General features: G+C 45.2%; 1 protein-coding gene across 1 annotated transcript in view; it reads right to left on the bottom strand.

Annotated features, from left to right (window-relative positions):
• Positions 1–1,641: 1,641 nt before the first annotated feature.
• The window catches only part of ntng2b (netrin g2b), a 130,480-nt gene continuing 112,858 nt past the window's right edge, over positions 1,642–19,263 (bottom strand). The window contains 4 exon segments of the mRNA XM_065017296.1: positions 1,642–3,094; positions 4,422–4,556; positions 6,127–6,226; positions 6,229–6,296. Coding sequence (XP_064873368.1) covers positions 2,874–3,094; positions 4,422–4,556; positions 6,127–6,226; positions 6,229–6,296 — 524 coding nt within the window. The 3' untranslated portion in view covers positions 1,642–2,873.

Here is a 19,263-nt window from a genome sequence, read left to right as displayed (position 1 = left end):
CTAGATACTTGTAAATCAAACAGTCATGAATTTTTCACCTGCAGTAATGTTCCAACATCTCGTGGAAAGCCTTCATAGGAAGAGTGGAGGATGTTATAGCAGCGAAGGGGGGACCAACTCCATATTAATGCCCATGGTTTTAGAATGAGATGTTCAACGACCAGGTATCCACATACTTTTGGTCATGTAGTGTATTTCAGGATGTTGTGTATCCCTGGAAATAATCAGAATTCATGTAAACATAAACTGTTGTCTAAACAGTGGTCTATTGGTATGGGGTAAGTTTAGCATGGATCCACCTCGGGGGTAAGTGTGTGATGTCCTGTGACATCGGGGCATGGTGCTGGTAGGTCAAAGTTTAATTCATGGAATGCGGGTGTGCTATATCGTATATCTTAAATGTAGGGCTATATTCAGATATAGATCTCTGTTCAAAATCACTTACCGTTCCATTTCTTGACCAGTTGTCTGGGACAAGTATGTAGTTTCAGTGTGCAAGGACTCTGCATTTTGAAGCTACTAAGCCCATGAAATCAGTCTGAAATGATTGACATGTTCATCAAGCTCAGACTCCATGTCATCAGATAAGACCTCGTGTGCCTCTGCTACTCCATCCTCTCCTTCACATGTTAGTTTTCTTTTTTGTCATTGTGCCTCTTCAGTGTCATTCTTATTTTGTCATCCCTTGCTGCTGCTCAAGGGGACTTATTCTCTTATGTCACTAAATTGGCTGCTCTCTCAAGAACCTCAAGGGTGGCTAAACCCCTGCTTGTTTTACTTTTGTATACAGAGGGCCTGATGCACAGTAACAAGTTAATATGCATGACACATTGCAAAACTACTATGCATAAAACTCATTAGGGATGCACAATATATCGGTGAGCATTTCGGAAACGGACGGTATTAATTTAACGCCGATGTGCAAAACCGATGTCAAAGCTGACGTGCATATACCTATATAACGTAGGTACATGACGTGCATATACCTATATAACGTAGGTACATGACGTGCATATACCTATATAACGTAGGTACATGACGTGCATATACCTATATAACGTAGGTACATGACGTGCATATACCTATATAACGTAGGTACATGACGTGCATATACCTATATAACGTAGGTACATGACGTAATGATGCCACAAAATATGATAATCTTGGTTGTGAATGAAACGACTGAACAACGAAACAGCACAGCAAGTAAGTGAAAGAAATAGGTTTTGTTTATGTTTTACTGGTAATGGGGACATGTGTAAATGCCAACAAAATAACTTTTTGTGTGTGTGTGTGTTTCAACTATTTAACTACTACAATGCTTAAAATGACTCAAATGTTTTCAATTGGTTATCGGTGTCAAGTTCTTTGGCAAGGAAAATATCGGATATCAGTATCGGCCAAAAAATGTCATATCGGTGCATCCCAAACACTGACCAAATGTAATCATTGGTGGCCATTGGCTCAACTTACCCCAAGGCAAACATTCTGACTGTATTAGCCCACACAGCTACAAGGATGCACTTTCATGCTAAGTTTAGCACCTCATTTTGTAGCTTGAAGAGAACCCAACTGATGTACAAAACAATCGTAAAACTATCTACTTTGGTTTAGACACAAGCATCATGAAACACATTCATCTGACTTTGAGACAATCTATTTTTTATTTTACCTAACTTACTTACCATTTTTTCCATGTGGATTTTTCCTTCACAGACTCTATGAAATGATGACCTCTTTCTAGATATTTGTTCACATGATTCATTTTGTGTACGGTTTCCTAGAAGTAAGGGGTGGCTCAACTTACCCCACTCCCCTACCAATAAATGAGGTCATCTTTTTGTACTTTTCTGCAACCTAGACACTTCCACTGGAGTAGACAACTGACCGTTTTGGTCGTGACACATTTGTTCTCTTGAAAGAATGTACAAGTAAAAACAAATAACACACATTTACTGTGAAGTTTACAGTGTAATAAAATGCTCATCTGGAATAGTTCATTTATTATAACTTCAAACAAAAATAATCTCTACAAAAACTATTCAAATAATGTCATTATATTGATACTTTTCTTTTTTTCTCTTCTTTCAGACTGTTGATAAGTTTAAATTCTGTTTTACTCCTGAATACTGTGTGAAGATAAAATCTTGCTAAACTGTGGCGACTCATTCCTATAACAACCATTATAGTGACTAAAATCTTAATATTGATAACCCTCTGGATATTGTAATAATGATGTATAATCTCAGCGTCTGTCGGTGGGCACATAACATACAATAACAACTGAAGAAGATGAAATAAAAACATGTCAAAGGTGAAAACAAGTCTGTAATTTTGAGTCGAAGATGTGAAACCTGGTTTACAGTATATTCTACATAGACCTCAGCAGCAAATCTGCTCCCAGCCCAGCCCTCCCCAAGTCTAGCCAAACACACTCCCCGTCTGTCTGTCTGTCTGGAGCAGTAAGTGCAGGGTCTCGAGAAGAGGGGCACATTAACTCAATGAATTAAGACAAAGGAAATGTACTTGTGTTACATCAGCAATTCCTCCCTTTTCTTCATAGTGAACAGTAGTGATTTAAAGTGTTAAACGAACAGTCGTTTGCTCGTTTAATAATAATTATGCTTTTTGGTATGAAATCGAGATTCCTCCAGCTCAAGATTAAAGGGAGAGAGACGGGGGGTTTGGTTGTATGATTTTCCTCCACCTTCCTCTGTTCTCTCTGAAGTCATTCTCTTGTTTTACTCTCACACGTTCCCCAAGTGAGGTGTGTGTGTGTGGGTGGGTGTGTATTTGCAGACCTTTCCCAACCTAACCTCTAAGGATCCACACACACAACAGTTCCCCCTGTGTTTGAGGGGGCAGCAGGTGACTCAGTGTGCAGTTAAAGTGGCCAGAAGGTGGGGTAGCAGGACACAGAGCAGTAGGGGGGCGAGGAGGTGGGGGGTACAGGCCCTGTTGCAGGCCTTGTCCCCCTCGCAGCGTGACTGTTGACACAGCACGCCCTTAAACTCTGGGGGACAGATACACTTCTGGTTCTGGGAGCACGTCCCGCCGTTCTGACATAGGAGCAGTTCTTCGTCACACACGTTGGCTGAGAGAGAGGGGGAGGGAGAGAGAGAGAGAAGCAGAAAGAGGTGGATGAAGTGATCGAGACGGTGAGGATGGAGAGAACGGTAGAGAAGGTGTGGATGAGGTAGAGGGAGAGAAGAGGATGAAAGCGAGAGAGGAGGTTGAGGAAGGTGATTGAAGGGATACAGGAAAGAGAGGGAGATATAGTGGCAAAACAACACGGTTCCATGAAAGATAAAAGGAGGATGGGGGAGTAAAGAGCAAAGAGAAAGAGAGTAAAATAGGAGAGAGATCAGGGAAAGATGAGAAGAGGAGTAAAATAGTAGAGAGAGAGATCGGGGAAGATGAGAAGAGGAGTAAAATAGGAGAGAGAGAGATCGGGGGAAGAGGAGTAAAATAGGAGAGGGAGAGATCGGGGGAAGATGAGAAGAGGAGTAAAATAGGAGAGAGCGATCGGGGGAAGATGAGAAGAGGAGTAAAATAGGAGAGCGAGAGATCGGGGAAGATGAGAAGAGGAGTATTGCCACAGAAATAACAAGATGGGGAAGAGAGATGAAGGGAGCAATGAAAGTATATCGATAGAGAGAGGGGGGGAAGAAATAAGAAAATATGAATTATCCTAGCCTCGAGCTCAGCAACGAATAACACCTGCCTTCTCTTTTCTGACATCTTTTTCCCTGTTCTTTTGGAGCAGGCACTTTCTCTGAATCAGAGTAATGTAATTTTTGTTCAGAAGTCTCTTATACATTTCTTAGTTGTCTGTAAATCATAGGCTGAATGAAAAAGCTGTAAACGGGGTGAGAAATAACATCCTGGTAGTTTTTATACTGTACAAGATATTTGGCCTAAAACACAGTGTGTGTTTACAAGAGAGTGTGTGTGTGTGTGTGTCACAGTGTGTGCATGCATCATGTGTGTGCATGTGCGTGTGGGTGTGTGACATAAAGACCTGTGAAGATTTGTAGGGCATGATGACAAAAGTATGCTCAAAGCTTTTATGTTCTGGAGCTCTCTGTGTATCATGCATATTTATGCCACTGAAAACCTTTTTACTCTCTCACCTTAATCTAATATGGGATCCACTATGCTCTACTGATTGACCCAATTGGCTAACTAACAACCTGCAGTAAGGAGGGATTCCAAAGCCAGCCTCAGAGAGAAAAGGAGTCTGGGGCTGTATGTGTTTGAGACTGGCCCTGACTCTATGGGATATGATAGGGGGAAGGAGGGTTAAGGTGTTACACACACAACCCCCCCCATACATACATACACTACCCCCCCCACACATATCTACACCCCACACACACACACAGCCAAGTGCATATCTCCCCCTCCCCCTGTATACTCACAGTAACAGCCTTGTTTCCAGTAGTACCCAGGGAAACAGTCATCACACTTGGGCCCCGTAGCGCCGTCTTTACACTGGCAGAAGCCTGTTCCATTACACCGGTCATGGACAGAACCCATCTGGTTACAGTTACACTCTGGGGAGAGGGGGATAGAGGGAGAGGGGTGTAGAGGGAGAGGGGGATAGAGAAAGAGGGGATAGAGGAAGAGGGGTATAGGGGGAGGGGAATGGAGAAAGAGATGGAGGGATGCAGGCATGTTAGAAAATATAATTATTTTTAAGTTAATTTGGTGTATGTGTGCATGTGTAAAACTCTCTCTCCTGTATTGATTCAATGCCAGTCTCTGTGTGCCAGTAGCCTGGCAGGTGAGCTAATGGGGCCCTCATTTGTGCTGACTCCAAGGCCTGGACCTGCCCCCACTGTGACAGGGTTATCCTCCCGACTCTCCTTGTGCCCCCCTTCTGCTCTCCTACCTTCTTCCCACCCTCCTGCTACCCTCCTCCAGCCCCCCACCTCTCACCTGCAGATGGACTACATCAACACTAGTCAGCTCCACAGAGAATCCAGGAGTAATAATAATCTGATCTACATTCAGCTCCACAGAGAATCCAGGAGTAATAATAGTCTGATCTACATTCAGCTCCACAGAGAATCCAGGAGGATTAATAGTCTGATCTACATTCAGCTCCACAGAGAATCCAGGAGTAATAATAGTCTGATCTACATTCAGCTCCACAGAGAATCCAGGAGGATTAATAGTCTGATCTACATTCAGCTCCACAGAGAATCCAGGAGGATTAATAGTCTGATCTACATTCAGCTCCACAGAGAATCCAGGAGGATTAATAGTCTGATCTACATTCAGCTCCACAGAGAATCCAGGAGGATTAATAGTCTGATCTACATTCAGCTCCACAGAGATTCCAGGAGTAATAATAATCTGATCTACATTCAGCTCCACAGAGAATCCAGGAGGATTAATAGTCTGATCTACATTCAGCTCCACAGAGAATCCAGGAGGATTAATAGTCTGATCTACATTCAGCTCCACAGAGAATCCAGGAGGATTAATAGTCTGATCTACATTCAGCTCCACAGAGAATCCAGGAGGATTAATAGTCTGATCTACATTCAGCTCCAGAGAATCCAGGAGAGAATCCAGAGAATCCAGGAGGATTAATAGTCTGATCTACATTCAGCTCCACAGAGAATTCAGCTCCCCAGAGAATCCAGGAGGATTAATAGTCTGATCTACATTCAGCTCCACAGAGAATCCAGGAGTAATAATAATCTGATCTATAATAATCTGATCTACATTCAGCTCCACAGAGAATCCAGGAGGATTATAGTCTGATCTACATTAGTCTGATCTACATTCAGCTCCACAGAGAATCCAGGAGGATTAATAGTCTGATCTACATTCAGCTCCACAGAGAATCCAGGAGGATTAATAGTCTGATCTACATTCAGCTCCACAGAGAATCCAGGAGGATTAATAGTCTGATCTCAGTGAGTCAGTGTTTTTACTGTCTTTATCTGTTTAGCAGTTTTTTCTGGCAGTTTGTTTGGAGATGCTGATCTCTAAACTGTATTTCTGATCAATGACGTCTTGGTGGATCAACATTTCATACTGTTTGTGTAACACACAATGCCTAATGATTATTCTGCAATACACACACACACACACACACACATTGTGACTGACCGATGCAGACACCCTCGTCATCTAGTTCGGCAGACGCGTTTCTGAAGTAGCCCAGTCTGCAGTGCTGGCAGTTCTGTCCTCTGGTATTGTGCTTGCAGCTGGGACGCACGTCACGATGTTCAGGTAGTCTATGTAGCTGCAGCGGTTAGAGTGGCCGTAGCACTCACAGTCTGGGAACAGAGAGGATAGTTAGCACTCACAGTCTGGGAACAGAGAGGATAGTTAGTGGTCGTAGCACTCACAGTCTGGGAACAGAGGATAGTTAGTGGTCGTAGCACTCAGTCTGGGAACAGAGAGGATAGTTAGTGGTCGTACCACTCACAGTCTGGGAACAGAGAGGGTAGTTAGTGGTCGTAGCACTCAGTCTGGGAACAGAGAGGATAGTTAGTGGTCGTAGCACTCACAGTCTGGGAACAGAGAGGATAGTTAGTGGTCGTAGCACTCACAGTCTGGGAACAGAGAGGATAGTTAGTGGTCGTAGCACTCACAGTCTGGGAACAGAGAGGGTAGTTAGTGGTCGTAGCACTCACAGTCTGGGAACAGAGAGGATAGTTAGTGGTCGTAGCACTCACAGTCTGGGAACAGAGAGGATAGTTAGTGGTCGTAGCACTCACAGTCTGGGAACAGAGAGGATAGTTAGTGGTCGTAGCACTCACAGTCTGGGAACAGAGAGGATAGTTAGTGGTGTAGCACTCACAGTCTGGGAACAGAGAGGATAGTTAGTGTGATGAAGAGTGGGAGCACTCAGTCTGGGAACAGAGAGGATAGTTAGTGGTGATGAAGAGTGGGACATAGGACTAGGTTCAGTCTGGGAACAGAGAGGATAGTTAGTGGTCGTAGCACTCAGTCTGGGAACAGAGAGGATAGTTAGTGGTCGTAGCACTCACAGTCTGGGAACAGAGAGGAGAGTTGTGGTGATGAAGAGTGGGACATAGGACAGATTTAGGTTCAGTACATGGCCAGACAGCAGGCCACAGAGAGGAGAGTTGTGGTGATGAAGAGTGGGACATAGGACAGATTTAGGTTCAGTACATGGCCAGACAGCAGGCCACAGAGAGGATAGTTAGTGGTGATGAAGAGTGGGACATAGGACAGATTTAGGTTCAGTACATGGCCAGACAGCAGGCCACAGAGAGGATAGTTAGTGGTGATGAAGAGTGGGACATAGGACAGATTTAGGTTCAGTACATGGCCAGACAGCAGGCCACAGAGACTGGGGGAATGAAGTTTCTAGTGTTTTCTGTATTGCATGTGTTATAGCGTATTGGTTTGTATGCTGACTTCACAAAATGAATGTCCATATAAATGGACAGTATATTGTATTACATAATGAGCCATAGAGATGGTTGTGGTATGGTGGAGACATGGCATACAGTAGGTGGGGAATGTTAGAGGATGGTTAGGACCAAAGAACGCTAGAGAATGATCCCATTGAGAAACGGTCTCTGGACCACCAGAATTGTTTGAAATCACATCCAGTCGTCGTGGCCCTTATTGTAAGAAACAGTTACAGTAGCTTTAGGTGTATGAATGATTTGGGAACGCTGCAAATATCGTGCCCTGCGTTTGTCCATCTGCAAGTCAAAAGGCATCCTCATGGATTCATTATCTTAGTGTCTGACTCACAACTTGTTAAAGACTTCAGATAACTCCCCCCACCTCCCCAAGACAGGGGAACGCTGACAGGGCTTTATCAAGCTCTACTGACAGCAGTCTATACTGGTGTGTGTGTGTGTATTTCGGGGAGAGGTTGTGTGTGTGTTGTCCTGTGTGTTTGCCTGTTTGTGTTATGCCTGTGTGTATATTTGTGCATGTTTTGTGCAAACATGCACGTGTGTGTGTGGTGTGTGTGTGTGTGTGTGTGTGTGTGTGTGTGTATGCTGGTCGTGTGTGTGTTGTGGTCAGGGATTTGTTTGTGTTTTAATGCAGGGAAGATTAGAGGCCTGGTGTAAGAAGATCCTCATTCCTGACACAACTTCTACCTCCCATTATACAGTAGGTCTTCATCTATTCTCTATCGATCTGATGTCTTAACTACATCCCAAATGGCACCCTATTCCCTATGTAGTGGACTACTTTTGACCAGGGCCCATAGGACTGTGGTCAAAAGTAGTGCACTATGTAGGGTATAGGGTGCCATTTGGAACAGAAGCTATACCTGCTTGTACATATGATACTGTCTGTTCTATACTCCTCAATCTGTGCAGTCCACAGGGTGACTTCCTTCAACTAAGTTGAATTTAATATGGTAAACCAGGAAGCTAAAAACCCATATGTCATAATCACCTGGTTTTATTAATGTATTTACAGACCAAATCTCAATGTAGCGCGTCCCCAACCAAACTGTGTGTGTGAGTGAGTGAATCCTTCCTGTGATATTCTTGGCTGAGGTTTGTACATAATTAAGCTTTTATTAAGCTTCAGAAGTCGACTGCAACGTGTGTGTGTGTGTGCGCTACGAGGCATCGCTGTCCTCTAAAGAGGAGTTTACCAAGCATGTTTATGCAAATACACATTTAAATGCACATTAAAAAGTCTAAGTTTAGCTGTTTAATCAGCCGTCAAATGATTATTTTATTATTGTTTGGTTGATGACGCCGCTGAAATATTTATGGGCTGTTTTGAGAGGGGAGAACCGCCGGTGAGAAGAGAGTCACATAAAATACACACACAAAATGCTTCTCTCAGCTATAAAACAAAGGTTAGGGGAGAAACGTTACACGGTAATTATATATAACTGCCCAATTACTCCACAGACGGCAGAGAGAGAGAGCACCGGGACATAGTTCCACAGACGGCAGAGAGAGAGAGCACCGGGACATAGTTCCACAGACGGCAGAGAGAGAGAGCACCGGGACATAGTTCCACAGACGGCAGAGAGAGAGAGCACCGGGACATAGTTCCACAGACGGCAGAGAGAGAGCACCGGGACATAGTTCCACAGACGGCAGAGAGAGAGAGCACCGGGACAGTTCCACAGAGCACCGGGACATAGTTCCACAGAGAGGCAGGGAGTTCCACAGACGGCAGAGCACCGGGACATAGTTCCACAGACGGCAGAGAGAGAGCACCGGGACATAGTTCCACAGACGGCAGAGAGAGAGCACCGGGACATAGTTCCACAGACGGCAGAGAGAGAGAGCACCGGGACATAGTTCCACAGAGAGAGAGCACCGGGACATAGTTCCACAGACGGCAGAGAGAGAGAGCACCGGGACATAGTTCCACAAATATATGCAAAGTCAAGATGGGACTTTATTTATGGAAGGCTGTAAAAGAAAATAGTAACAAGGGAGATACTGTTATTTTGAAGGTTTTGTAGGCCTATATTCCTGGACAGTTGTTAAATCTGGGGGACGAAATGATATCTGACACAAGAGAGGTGTTGGACAGGGAGCTAATTGACCTGTTTTAATGGTGAATAGTGATAGCAATGACAAGATCGTGACAGTAACTAGGACATCTTGATGCTTACCTTGTGAGCCATACAATACCAACATGATAAGAAATGACACAGTCAGAGAAGGAACAACTGAAACATGCAGAGAGATGGAATCTTTCCACAGTTTTTGACACCAATCTGGTCATTCAGACAGAGACCATTTCCAAAAACTGTTTTCTTCGATACTACTCTACTACTGACTCCATGCTACTCAACTAGCTCTACTGACTCAATGCTATTCAACTAGCTCTACTGACTCAATGCTATTCAACTAGCTCTACTGACTCAATGCTATTCAACTAACTCAAAACCACTCTACTAACTCTACTGACTCAATGCTATTCAACTAACTCTACTGACTCAATGCTATTCAACTAACTCTACTGACTCAATGCTATTCAACTAGCTCTACTGACTCAATGCTATTCAACTAACTCTACTGACTCATGCTATTCAACTAGCTCTACTGACTCAATGCTATTCAACTAACTCTACTGACTCAATGCTATTCAACTAACTCTACTGACTCAATGCTACTCAACTAACTCAAAGCCACTCTACTAACTCTTCACTAACTCAACTCAATGCTAGCTACTCCACTAGCACCACTGATGGTAAGCCTACAAAACAGGATTCCATGGCGCTCCAGTGTCCTGTAAGCATCCTCAGTCACTCCCCTGCTATTCTTGTTCAGTGTCTTACCTTTGAAATCATCGTATATGATCCCATACAACTGTCTGGCCTCAGGCTCTCTCCTGAGATCAAGAGCTTGAGAATCCCTTTAGGAGATGAACGAATCTTTGTTTTAGATGGGTTTCCTGGATCCAACCTGAGTCAATCTACACACAATACCCCATAATGACAAAGTGAAAAAAGGTTTTTGCAAATTTGTTAAATAAAAAACAGATGTACCTTATTTACATAAATATTTAAGTATTCAGTCCCTTTGCTATGAGACTCGAAACTGAGCTCAAGTGCATCCTGTTTCTGTTCATCATTGAGATGTTTCTACATCTTGATTGGGGTCCACCTGTGGTAAATTCAATTGATTGGACATGATTTGGAAATGATCACACCCGTCTATATAAGGTCCCACAGTTGACAGTGCATGTCAGAGAAACAACCAAGCCATGAGGTCGAAGGAATTGACCGTAGAGCTTCGAGATAGGATTGTGTCGAGGAATAGATCTGGGAAAAGGTGACAAAAAATGTCTGCAGCATTGAAGGTCCCCATGAACAGTGGCCTCCATCATTCCTAAATGGAAGAAGTTTGGAACCACCAAGACCCTTCCTAGAGCTGGCCGCCCGGCCAAACAGAGCAATCGGGGGAGAAGGGCCTTGGTCAGGGAGGTAACCAAGAACCCAATGGTCACTCTGACAAAGCTCCAGAGTTTCTCTGTGGAGATGGGAGAACCTTCCAGAAGGACAACCATCCACCAATCAGGCCTTTATGGTAGAGTAGCCACTCCTCAGTAAAAGGCACATGAAGGTTCACCTTCCAACAGGACAGCGACCCTAAACACACAGCCAAGACAACGCAGGAGTCTCTGAATTGAGTGGCCCTGCCAGATCCCGGACATGAACTCGATCAAACATCTCTGGAGAGACCTGAAAATAGCTGTGCAGCGATGCTCCTTGAGAGGATCTGCAGAGAAGAACGGAGAAACTCCCCAAATACAGGTGTGCCAAGCTTGTAGCATCATACCCAAGAAGACCCGAGGCTGTAATCACAGCCCAAGGTGCTTCAAAAAAGTACTGAGTTAAAAATCTGTTTTTTTCTTTGTAATTAGGGGGTATTGTGTTAGATTGATGAGGGGAAAAAAACAATTGAATCCATTATAGAATAAGGCTGTAACGTAACAAAGTGTGGAAAAAGTGAAGGTGTCTGAATCCTTTCCAAATGCTTTGTATGGAGAGGTAGGTCCATACAGATATACATCTAGAAAGGGTGATGTTATGGAGCAGAGCCCCAATGTCCTACAATGGAACAGTTTGTCAGACATCTTGCTTGAGGGCAGTTCTAAAACCAGCTAGTTTCATCTTTATGGGTTGGTCATCACCTAGTTATACAGTATTAAGGATATGGCTTGGGAGAGGTGGAGTCTACCGGATCCTAGCCTACATGGTATGTACACTACACACTAGCCAATGTACAGTACTTGAGTTCTACCTTTCTTTTTTGAAAACTCTCCCTCCTCTTCACTCTCTTCCTCCTCCCACTTTTTCTTCTTCTTCTCCTCTCTCCCAGGGGGCTCTAAGGTCTCCTGACCCCAGATTTCCCATTCAGGGGGTTTGGGAACTTCCTCTGGATCACCACAGAGGAAGAGTGAGAGATCTGAAATCTATTGCTCTACAGGTTGATTAGTGCTGTCTGACTGTTCCCAGTAGCTCCAACTTCGACAGGCTTCGACTGATCAACAGCTTTACACATTGACTGGTCATGTCTGAAGGAGAATCTACTGTACTCCAACTTGTATTTGCTTTTGAACTATACACATCTATGCACTGGTCTATACCAACTCATACATTCACTAGCACTACACACTAGCTCCATACATGTACAACTCATCTAGGGAAAATACCTTCAGGGTTGCTTTCTGTGTCCTCCTCTTTCCCCTCTTGCTCTCCTTCTTTCTCAGAAGGTTTTCCCGTCTCCTCTACTTCAGGAGTAGGAGAGACTGTGAGCACTAACAGGTCACATCATTCATTTGTTTGTTCATTAGTGTTTTTGTTTGTTCCTTCGTTCGTCCTCTTTTCATTCATTCATCTATTCATCCTTCCATTATACTATTGTACCTACTATTGTACTAGTCCAGTCTAGTTCATAGCAACACAATGAGTTCTAAAACTACTAACTAATGAAGTCAATTGAAATCCTACACAATGACAGATACCTTCTGCCTCAATCTCCTTCTCTTTCTCCACCACTGCTTCCCTTTCTCTCAGTCCCTCAGAGGGCCACTCTCTCTCTCCAGGGCCCTCTTCCTCAGGTTGGGGGGGAACTGTGAATGTCAGAAAGGGTCCAAAAAACAGACATCACAATTTGTTCACTTCGCCTTGCCCCCCCCCCCCCCCCCCCATATGAGCTAGAATCTACAGGTCACGCTAGAAAGAGAATATTGTTTTTCCCACTTTCTCAAATGATTTCACACAGCTAGAAAGCTAGAACCTTTATATCTCTCCTTCTCTGTTGTCTTCTCGTTCTTTTACATTTTACATTTACATTTAAGTCATTTAGCAGACGCTCTTATCCAGAGCCTCCATCCGCTCCACTTTCCTAGAGGGCTTCTCGCTTTTCCCAGAGTCCTCTGCTTCAGGTTTTGGGGAGGCTGTGTGCGAGTACCAGTGAAACATGAGTACTCTCAGAATGTATTTTTTTTACCATCAGGGTGGGACAGAGGGGACAGTTTCTTTGTACTGCACATCATATGGCTACTTCATCATAGTCACGGCTCAATTAACTAATGGCATGCTAATATGAACCATGACAATAGCAGGCTCTTGACAGACCTCATTTATCATCGATTTTCTTTTCTTTACCTGAAAGTTGGTGAGTAATGTGTATTACTCTGTCTGTTCACAACATCATGGCAACAAGTAGTCTTCTACACGTGAATGTTCCATTACACTCTAAATTCAATGCACAACGATAAGGCCTGTACCTTTTTCCAATCTTTTTATCCTTTCTCCTCCACTCCCTCTTTCTCCTCCACTCCCTCTTCTCCCCCACTCCCTCTTTCTCCTCCACTCCCTCTTCTCCCCCACTCCCTCTTCTCCCCCACTCCCTCTTTCTCCTCCACTCCCTCTTTCTCCTCCACTCCCTCTTTCTCCTCCACTCCCTCTTTCTCCTCCACTCCCTCTTTCTCCTCCACTCCCTCTTTCTCCTCCACTCCCTTTTCTCCTCTACTCCCTCTTTCTCCTCCACTCCCTCTTTCTCCTCCACTCCCTCTTTCTCCTCCACTCCCTCTTCTCCTCCCTCCCTCTTCTCCTCCACTCCCTCTTCTCCTCCACTCCCTCTTTCTCCTCCACTCCCTCTTTCTCCTCCACTCCCTCTTTCTCCTCCACTCCCTCTTCTCCTCCCTCCCTCTTTCTCTCACGCCCTCTTTCTCCTCCCTCCCTCTTTCTCCTCCACTCCCTCTTTCTCCTCCACGCCCTCTTTCTCCTCCACGCCCTCTTTCTCCTCCACGCCCTCTTTCTCCTCCACGCCCTCTTCTCCTCCTCCACGCCCTCTTTCTCCTCCATGCCCTCTTTCTCCTCTACTCCCTCTTTCTCCTCCACTCCCTCTTCTCCTCCACGCACTCTTTCTCCTCCACGCACTCTTTCTCCTCCACGCACTCTTTCTCCTCCACGCACTCTTTCTCCTCCACTCACTCTTTCTCCTCTACTCCCTCTTTCTCCTCCACTCCCTCTTTCTCCTCCACTCCCTCTTTCTCCTCCACTCCCTCTTTCTCCTCCACTCCCTCTTTCTTCTCCACGTCCTCTTTCTTCTCCACGCCCTCTTTCTCCTCCACGCCCTCTTTCTCCTCCTCCACGCCCTCTTTCTCCTCCATGCCCTCTTTCTCTAGTTCTGTCTTAGATGGAGTTTTGCTCTTCGCATTGTCCTCTGCTTCAGTGGGTTTGGAGGTGACTGTGAGCGATGTAGTCTTTTACAGTCCGATATGCATGTCTCTCTACACAACGCAAAGTACCACAGAACTACAGTACCCACATACTAGAACTACTACACATACTACTGAGGCTACAATACACAAGTTATACCTTTTTCAGTCTCTTTCTCCTTCACCTCTCCTTCCTCCCCCTCTTCTTCAAAGGGAATTTCAGTCTCTCCTGCATCTCCTGCCTCTTCACTATTAGCAGCTGAACAAAAAGCATTGCAACCTCCAAAAGGAGGATGTGCAAATGGATCATTATTGCAAACAGCCAGAAAGTTTCAAAGAGCTCTCTAACAAGTACCTCTAAACAAGGAATTACTAATCAGCCAAGGGAAGTTGGGGAAAGAGTTGTACATGGGAAACGTTCTCCTTTAATTTATACATTTAAGATGACCGGGCTATATTTAAGATGACCGGGCTACATTTAAGATGACCGGGCTACATTTAAGATGGCCAGGCTATTGACCAATCAATGACAAGGTATTGCTTCTGCAGCACTCCCCCTACTGGGTGTATGGGTTCCATAAAATCTATTCTGCATAATCCTTCCGTTTCTTTGCATGGATCCAAGTGATCCAGAAGTATTCTCTATCAACAGGGGCGTGGTGTGACAGCCTACCATAGAGATAGTAGAGATCTATACAATGTTTTTTCTTTGGCAGAGACATACAAGAGCCCTCTATTCCTCTTGAAGGAGCTTACCCTGTGAGCTAGTGTGTAGCTAACACAGTCCCTGCGGATTCCCCCAAGCCAGTGCCCCCTCCACGCCGACTGATCCCAGTACAGATTGTGCTGCTGAGCCCCATAGGGAGGGAACGCTGGCAGCAGTTCCCAACGCCCCCAGCCATCATGTTTCATCAACGTGACCCTCCCACCACCATTAATGTCTGACTCTCGCCCCCCTGACCCATTTTCAGAATAAGTAGAAAGCTGACACCCCCTCACATATGCACTCACATACACAGGGAAGCTGCATTTGCCTGTACACACAATGCGCGCACACACCAACACATCCTCTGTATGGGGTACACACCAACACATCCTCTGTATGGGGTACACACCAACACATCCTCTGTATGGGGTACACACCAACACATCCTCTGTATGGGGTACACACCAACACATCCTCTGTATGGGGTACACACCAACACATCCTCTGTATGGGGTACACACCAACACATCCTCTGTATGGGGTACACACCAACACATCTCTGTATGGGGTACACACCAACACATCCTCTGTATGGGGTACACACCAACACATCCTCCAACACATCCTCTGTATGGGGTACACACCAACACATCCTCTGTATGGGGTACACACCAACACATCCTCTGTATGGGGTACACACCAACACATCCTCTGTATGGGGTACACACCAACACATCCTCTGTAACAACACATCCTCTGTATGGGGTACACACCAACACATCCTCTGTATGGGGTACACACCAACACATCCTCTGTATGGGGTACACACCAACACATCCTCTGTATGGGGTACAACACATCCTCTGTAACACACACAACACATCCTCTGTATGGGGTACACACAACACATCCTCTGTATGGGGTACACACCAACACATCCTCTGTACACACCAACACATCCTCTGTATGGGGTACACACCAACACATCCTCTGTATGGGGTACACACCAACACATCCCAACACATCCTCTGTATGGGGTACACACCAACACATCCTCTGTACACACCAACACATCCTCTGTATGGGGTACACACCAACACATCCTCTGTATGGGGTACACACCAACACATCCTCTGTATGGGGTACACACCAACACATCCTCTGTATGGGGTACACACCAACACATCCTCTGTATGGGGTACACACCAACACATCCTCCAACACATCCTCCAACACATCCTCTGTATGGGCCGCACACCAACACATCCTCTGTATGGGCCGCACACCAACACATCCTCTGTATGGGCCGCACACCAACACATCCTCTGTATGGGCCGCACACCAACACATTCTTTGTATGAGTTGGGGGTGCTCTCAGGGACACTGCTGTTACACCTGGTGATCTTACACAACAGAAAGCATAAATGCATTTAATCTCAGCCTTGGGGGAAAGAGCGTTTCACCGTCCTACTGGTATTAATCTCTATCAGCTCGTCAGCTCAACTCGTACTGTCTGACACAAACACACACACAGACATGCACAGGGAACTGGGGTTAGATCTGCAAGAGTGTGTGTGGGTATTACGACTGTGCACGTGGGAGTGTGTTTGTGCGTGTTTGTGCATGTGCGCACGTGTGTGTGTTCAGGGGACGGCTTAGCAGAGCAGGACAGTGATGGAGCTTTCAAATCATCTGCTCTGGTCACTGGCAGCAGTTTGACACTTTTCACCCTCTAGAGCTTCCTGACTCCCAACACTAAAACAGCAGGCTGCCTCCCTACAGAACCATGTTCACAGAGCCTGTCAGCCTGCCATTCCAGCCACCAAAACACTTTGACATAAATCATACAAGTGTAATACAGCATATCAGGAAGTCGTGACATTTGATGACTTCCTAATATGGATGCCGTAGAGTTGGAGGTTCCCAAAGTCCACCTAGTGTTTAACATGAAGGACAAAGTGAAATTATTAATTGTCGAATATTAAGCTAATTGTGACTGTAGACCCATGACTTTGTCTGTTGAAGCAAGTCTGATCAAGTCCAAGCCCTCTCTATGAGCTTTAAACCATTCTCTATGTGGTTTGTTTCGTACTTCTCTCTCTCTCTCTCCCAGTGACTCCCCAGGGACCCAGTGTCTCTGAACCGTGAACCAGGGCCTTTATTACGACTGTGCACCAGGGCCTTTATTAAGACTGTGCACCAGGGCCTTTATTAAGACTGTGCACCAGGGCCTTTATTACGACTGTGCACCAGGGCCTTTATTACGACTGTGCACCAGGGCCTTTATTACGACTGTGCACCAGGGCCTTTATTACGACTGTGAACCAGGGCCTTTATTACGACTGTGCACCAGGGCCTTTATTACGACTGTGAACCAGGGCCTTTATTACGACTGTGAACCAGGGCCTTTATTACGACTGTGAACCAGGGCCTTTATTACGACTGTGAACCAGGGCCTTTATTACGACTGTGAACCAGGGCCTTTATTACGACTGTGAACCAGGGCCTTTATTACGACTGTGCACCAGGGCCTTTATTACGACTGTGAACCAGGGCCTTTATTACGACTGTGAACCAGGGCCTTTATTACGACTGTGCACCAGGGCCTTTATTACGACTGTGCACCAGGGCCTTTATTACGACTGTGAACCAGGGCCTTTATTACGACTGTGAACCAGGGCCTTTATTACGACTGTGAACCAGGGCCTTTATTACGACTGTGAACCAGGGCCTTTATTACGACTGTGAACCAGGGCCTTTATTACGACTGCCAATGCGCTCTCTCACTCTAGCTCTCTAGCCCCTCTCTTTCGCCTTCCTCGCTCTCTCTCTCTCACCCTCTCTCTCACGCTAGCCCACATTAACTGGGTTTCAGTGTCATTATCTAAATTGAATGAGCAGCTCTGACTTCAGATGTGATTATTGTGCAATATAACATACTTCCTCTTTATTTTTTAAATAGCCCTTTTTGTGCCAGGGAATCGATTATCTTTCTATGAAGCCACACCACAGGAATCTTTCAAATAAATCAGGAAGATTTCTAGATCTAGATTCAATGCTATAGATCTACTCTATTTTAAACTGCTACTCTATGGGTCTGGCTTACCTTCTCTCTCTACATCCATTGGCTCAGGCAGGTCCGTTGGGGGAGGGCTCTCAGTCAGGGCAGGTGACGTGAGCTCCACCGCGATTGGTGGATGGGGTGTGGATTCCTCTGTGATAGGCTGAGGGGATGTTGTAGGGGGTGTTGCCTCTGTGGTAATGATGATGGATGTTGTAAGTTCCTCCTGCTCTATAGGTGTAGGTGATGGGGGGGGCAGGGTGTCAGTGAGGGGGTTCGGGGTTTGTAATGGGGGGAGTCGGTTGGGTCCTTGGTCGGAAGGAGGGGCTCTTGAGGAGAGCGAGCATGTTCAAGGTAATGAGGGATGTATTAATTAATTAAAATGAATTGGAATGTCAGTGTACTTCCTGAATTGACTGGAATTTAAATGGAATTGACCCTGACTGTGACAGAGAGAATAAAAACAGTGATCTGGATAATTACATAATCTGGTGATGACACGTGCCTGTCTGTCTGCACAAATGGACTGACTGTCCTGTCTGTCTGCACTGACTGTCCTGTCTGTCTGCACTGTGACGACCCTCCCCCTCTGTCTGCCAAATTCTTTCTATTGGCTCCTGTTTTCCTTAATAGTATGGCGGTAGGTGGAGCCGGGAGGGAGGCTCGGGTGTGTCCCAGGGATAAATACATCTTTCCCTCATTCATTGAGGAGACTCTCTCCATGCAGACAAATGTTATTTTTGTTTGTGACATTTTGTTGCGTGTTTATTTTGTCACCTCAACACCCCTCATTACCACCATCTATGCACACAACCAACTCACACTGCTTGCTACACACATCATTGTTAATTGTATATAGTTGACTTTGGTTAATAAATATATTTCAGTTATTCCTTGATCTCTGTGTTGTCTCCCTTTTTGTTACGGGCTACGAGCCGGTTCGTGACAGCACAGATGAATTGACTATTATGTAGTCACATGACACACTTATGCGCGAGCACACGTACATATATGCACACATATAAAAACACACACTCTTACCCACCACGTCCTGTGTATTTTGTGTCTTTCCTGTCACATAAACACATTTGTGAATAATGAGACAATTTGTCACTTGTTTGGGTTAATGTAGGCAAGATAAATTATCACAATAACACGTAATGCCACCTGTCAGTCTGGGTGTCCCTGTCATTTGTTACCGTGGCTCTAGACAGCCATTTGCACAACGCTAATGATGATATTGTGATTCAGGGAGGGATTGAGAGACTGTTCCCAGAACACCTAATGACACCCAGATGAGTGACAGGATGGTTACTTGAACGTTTGACCT

The sequence above is a fragment of the Oncorhynchus nerka genome, linkage group LG4, assembly GCF_034236695.1.
Source record: "Oncorhynchus nerka isolate Pitt River linkage group LG4, Oner_Uvic_2.0, whole genome shotgun sequence".
Taxonomy (NCBI): Eukaryota; Metazoa; Chordata; class Actinopteri; order Salmoniformes; family Salmonidae; genus Oncorhynchus; species Oncorhynchus nerka.
The sequence above is the reverse complement of the archived record's forward strand: the minus strand, read 5'-3'. Positions and strand labels throughout refer to the sequence as shown.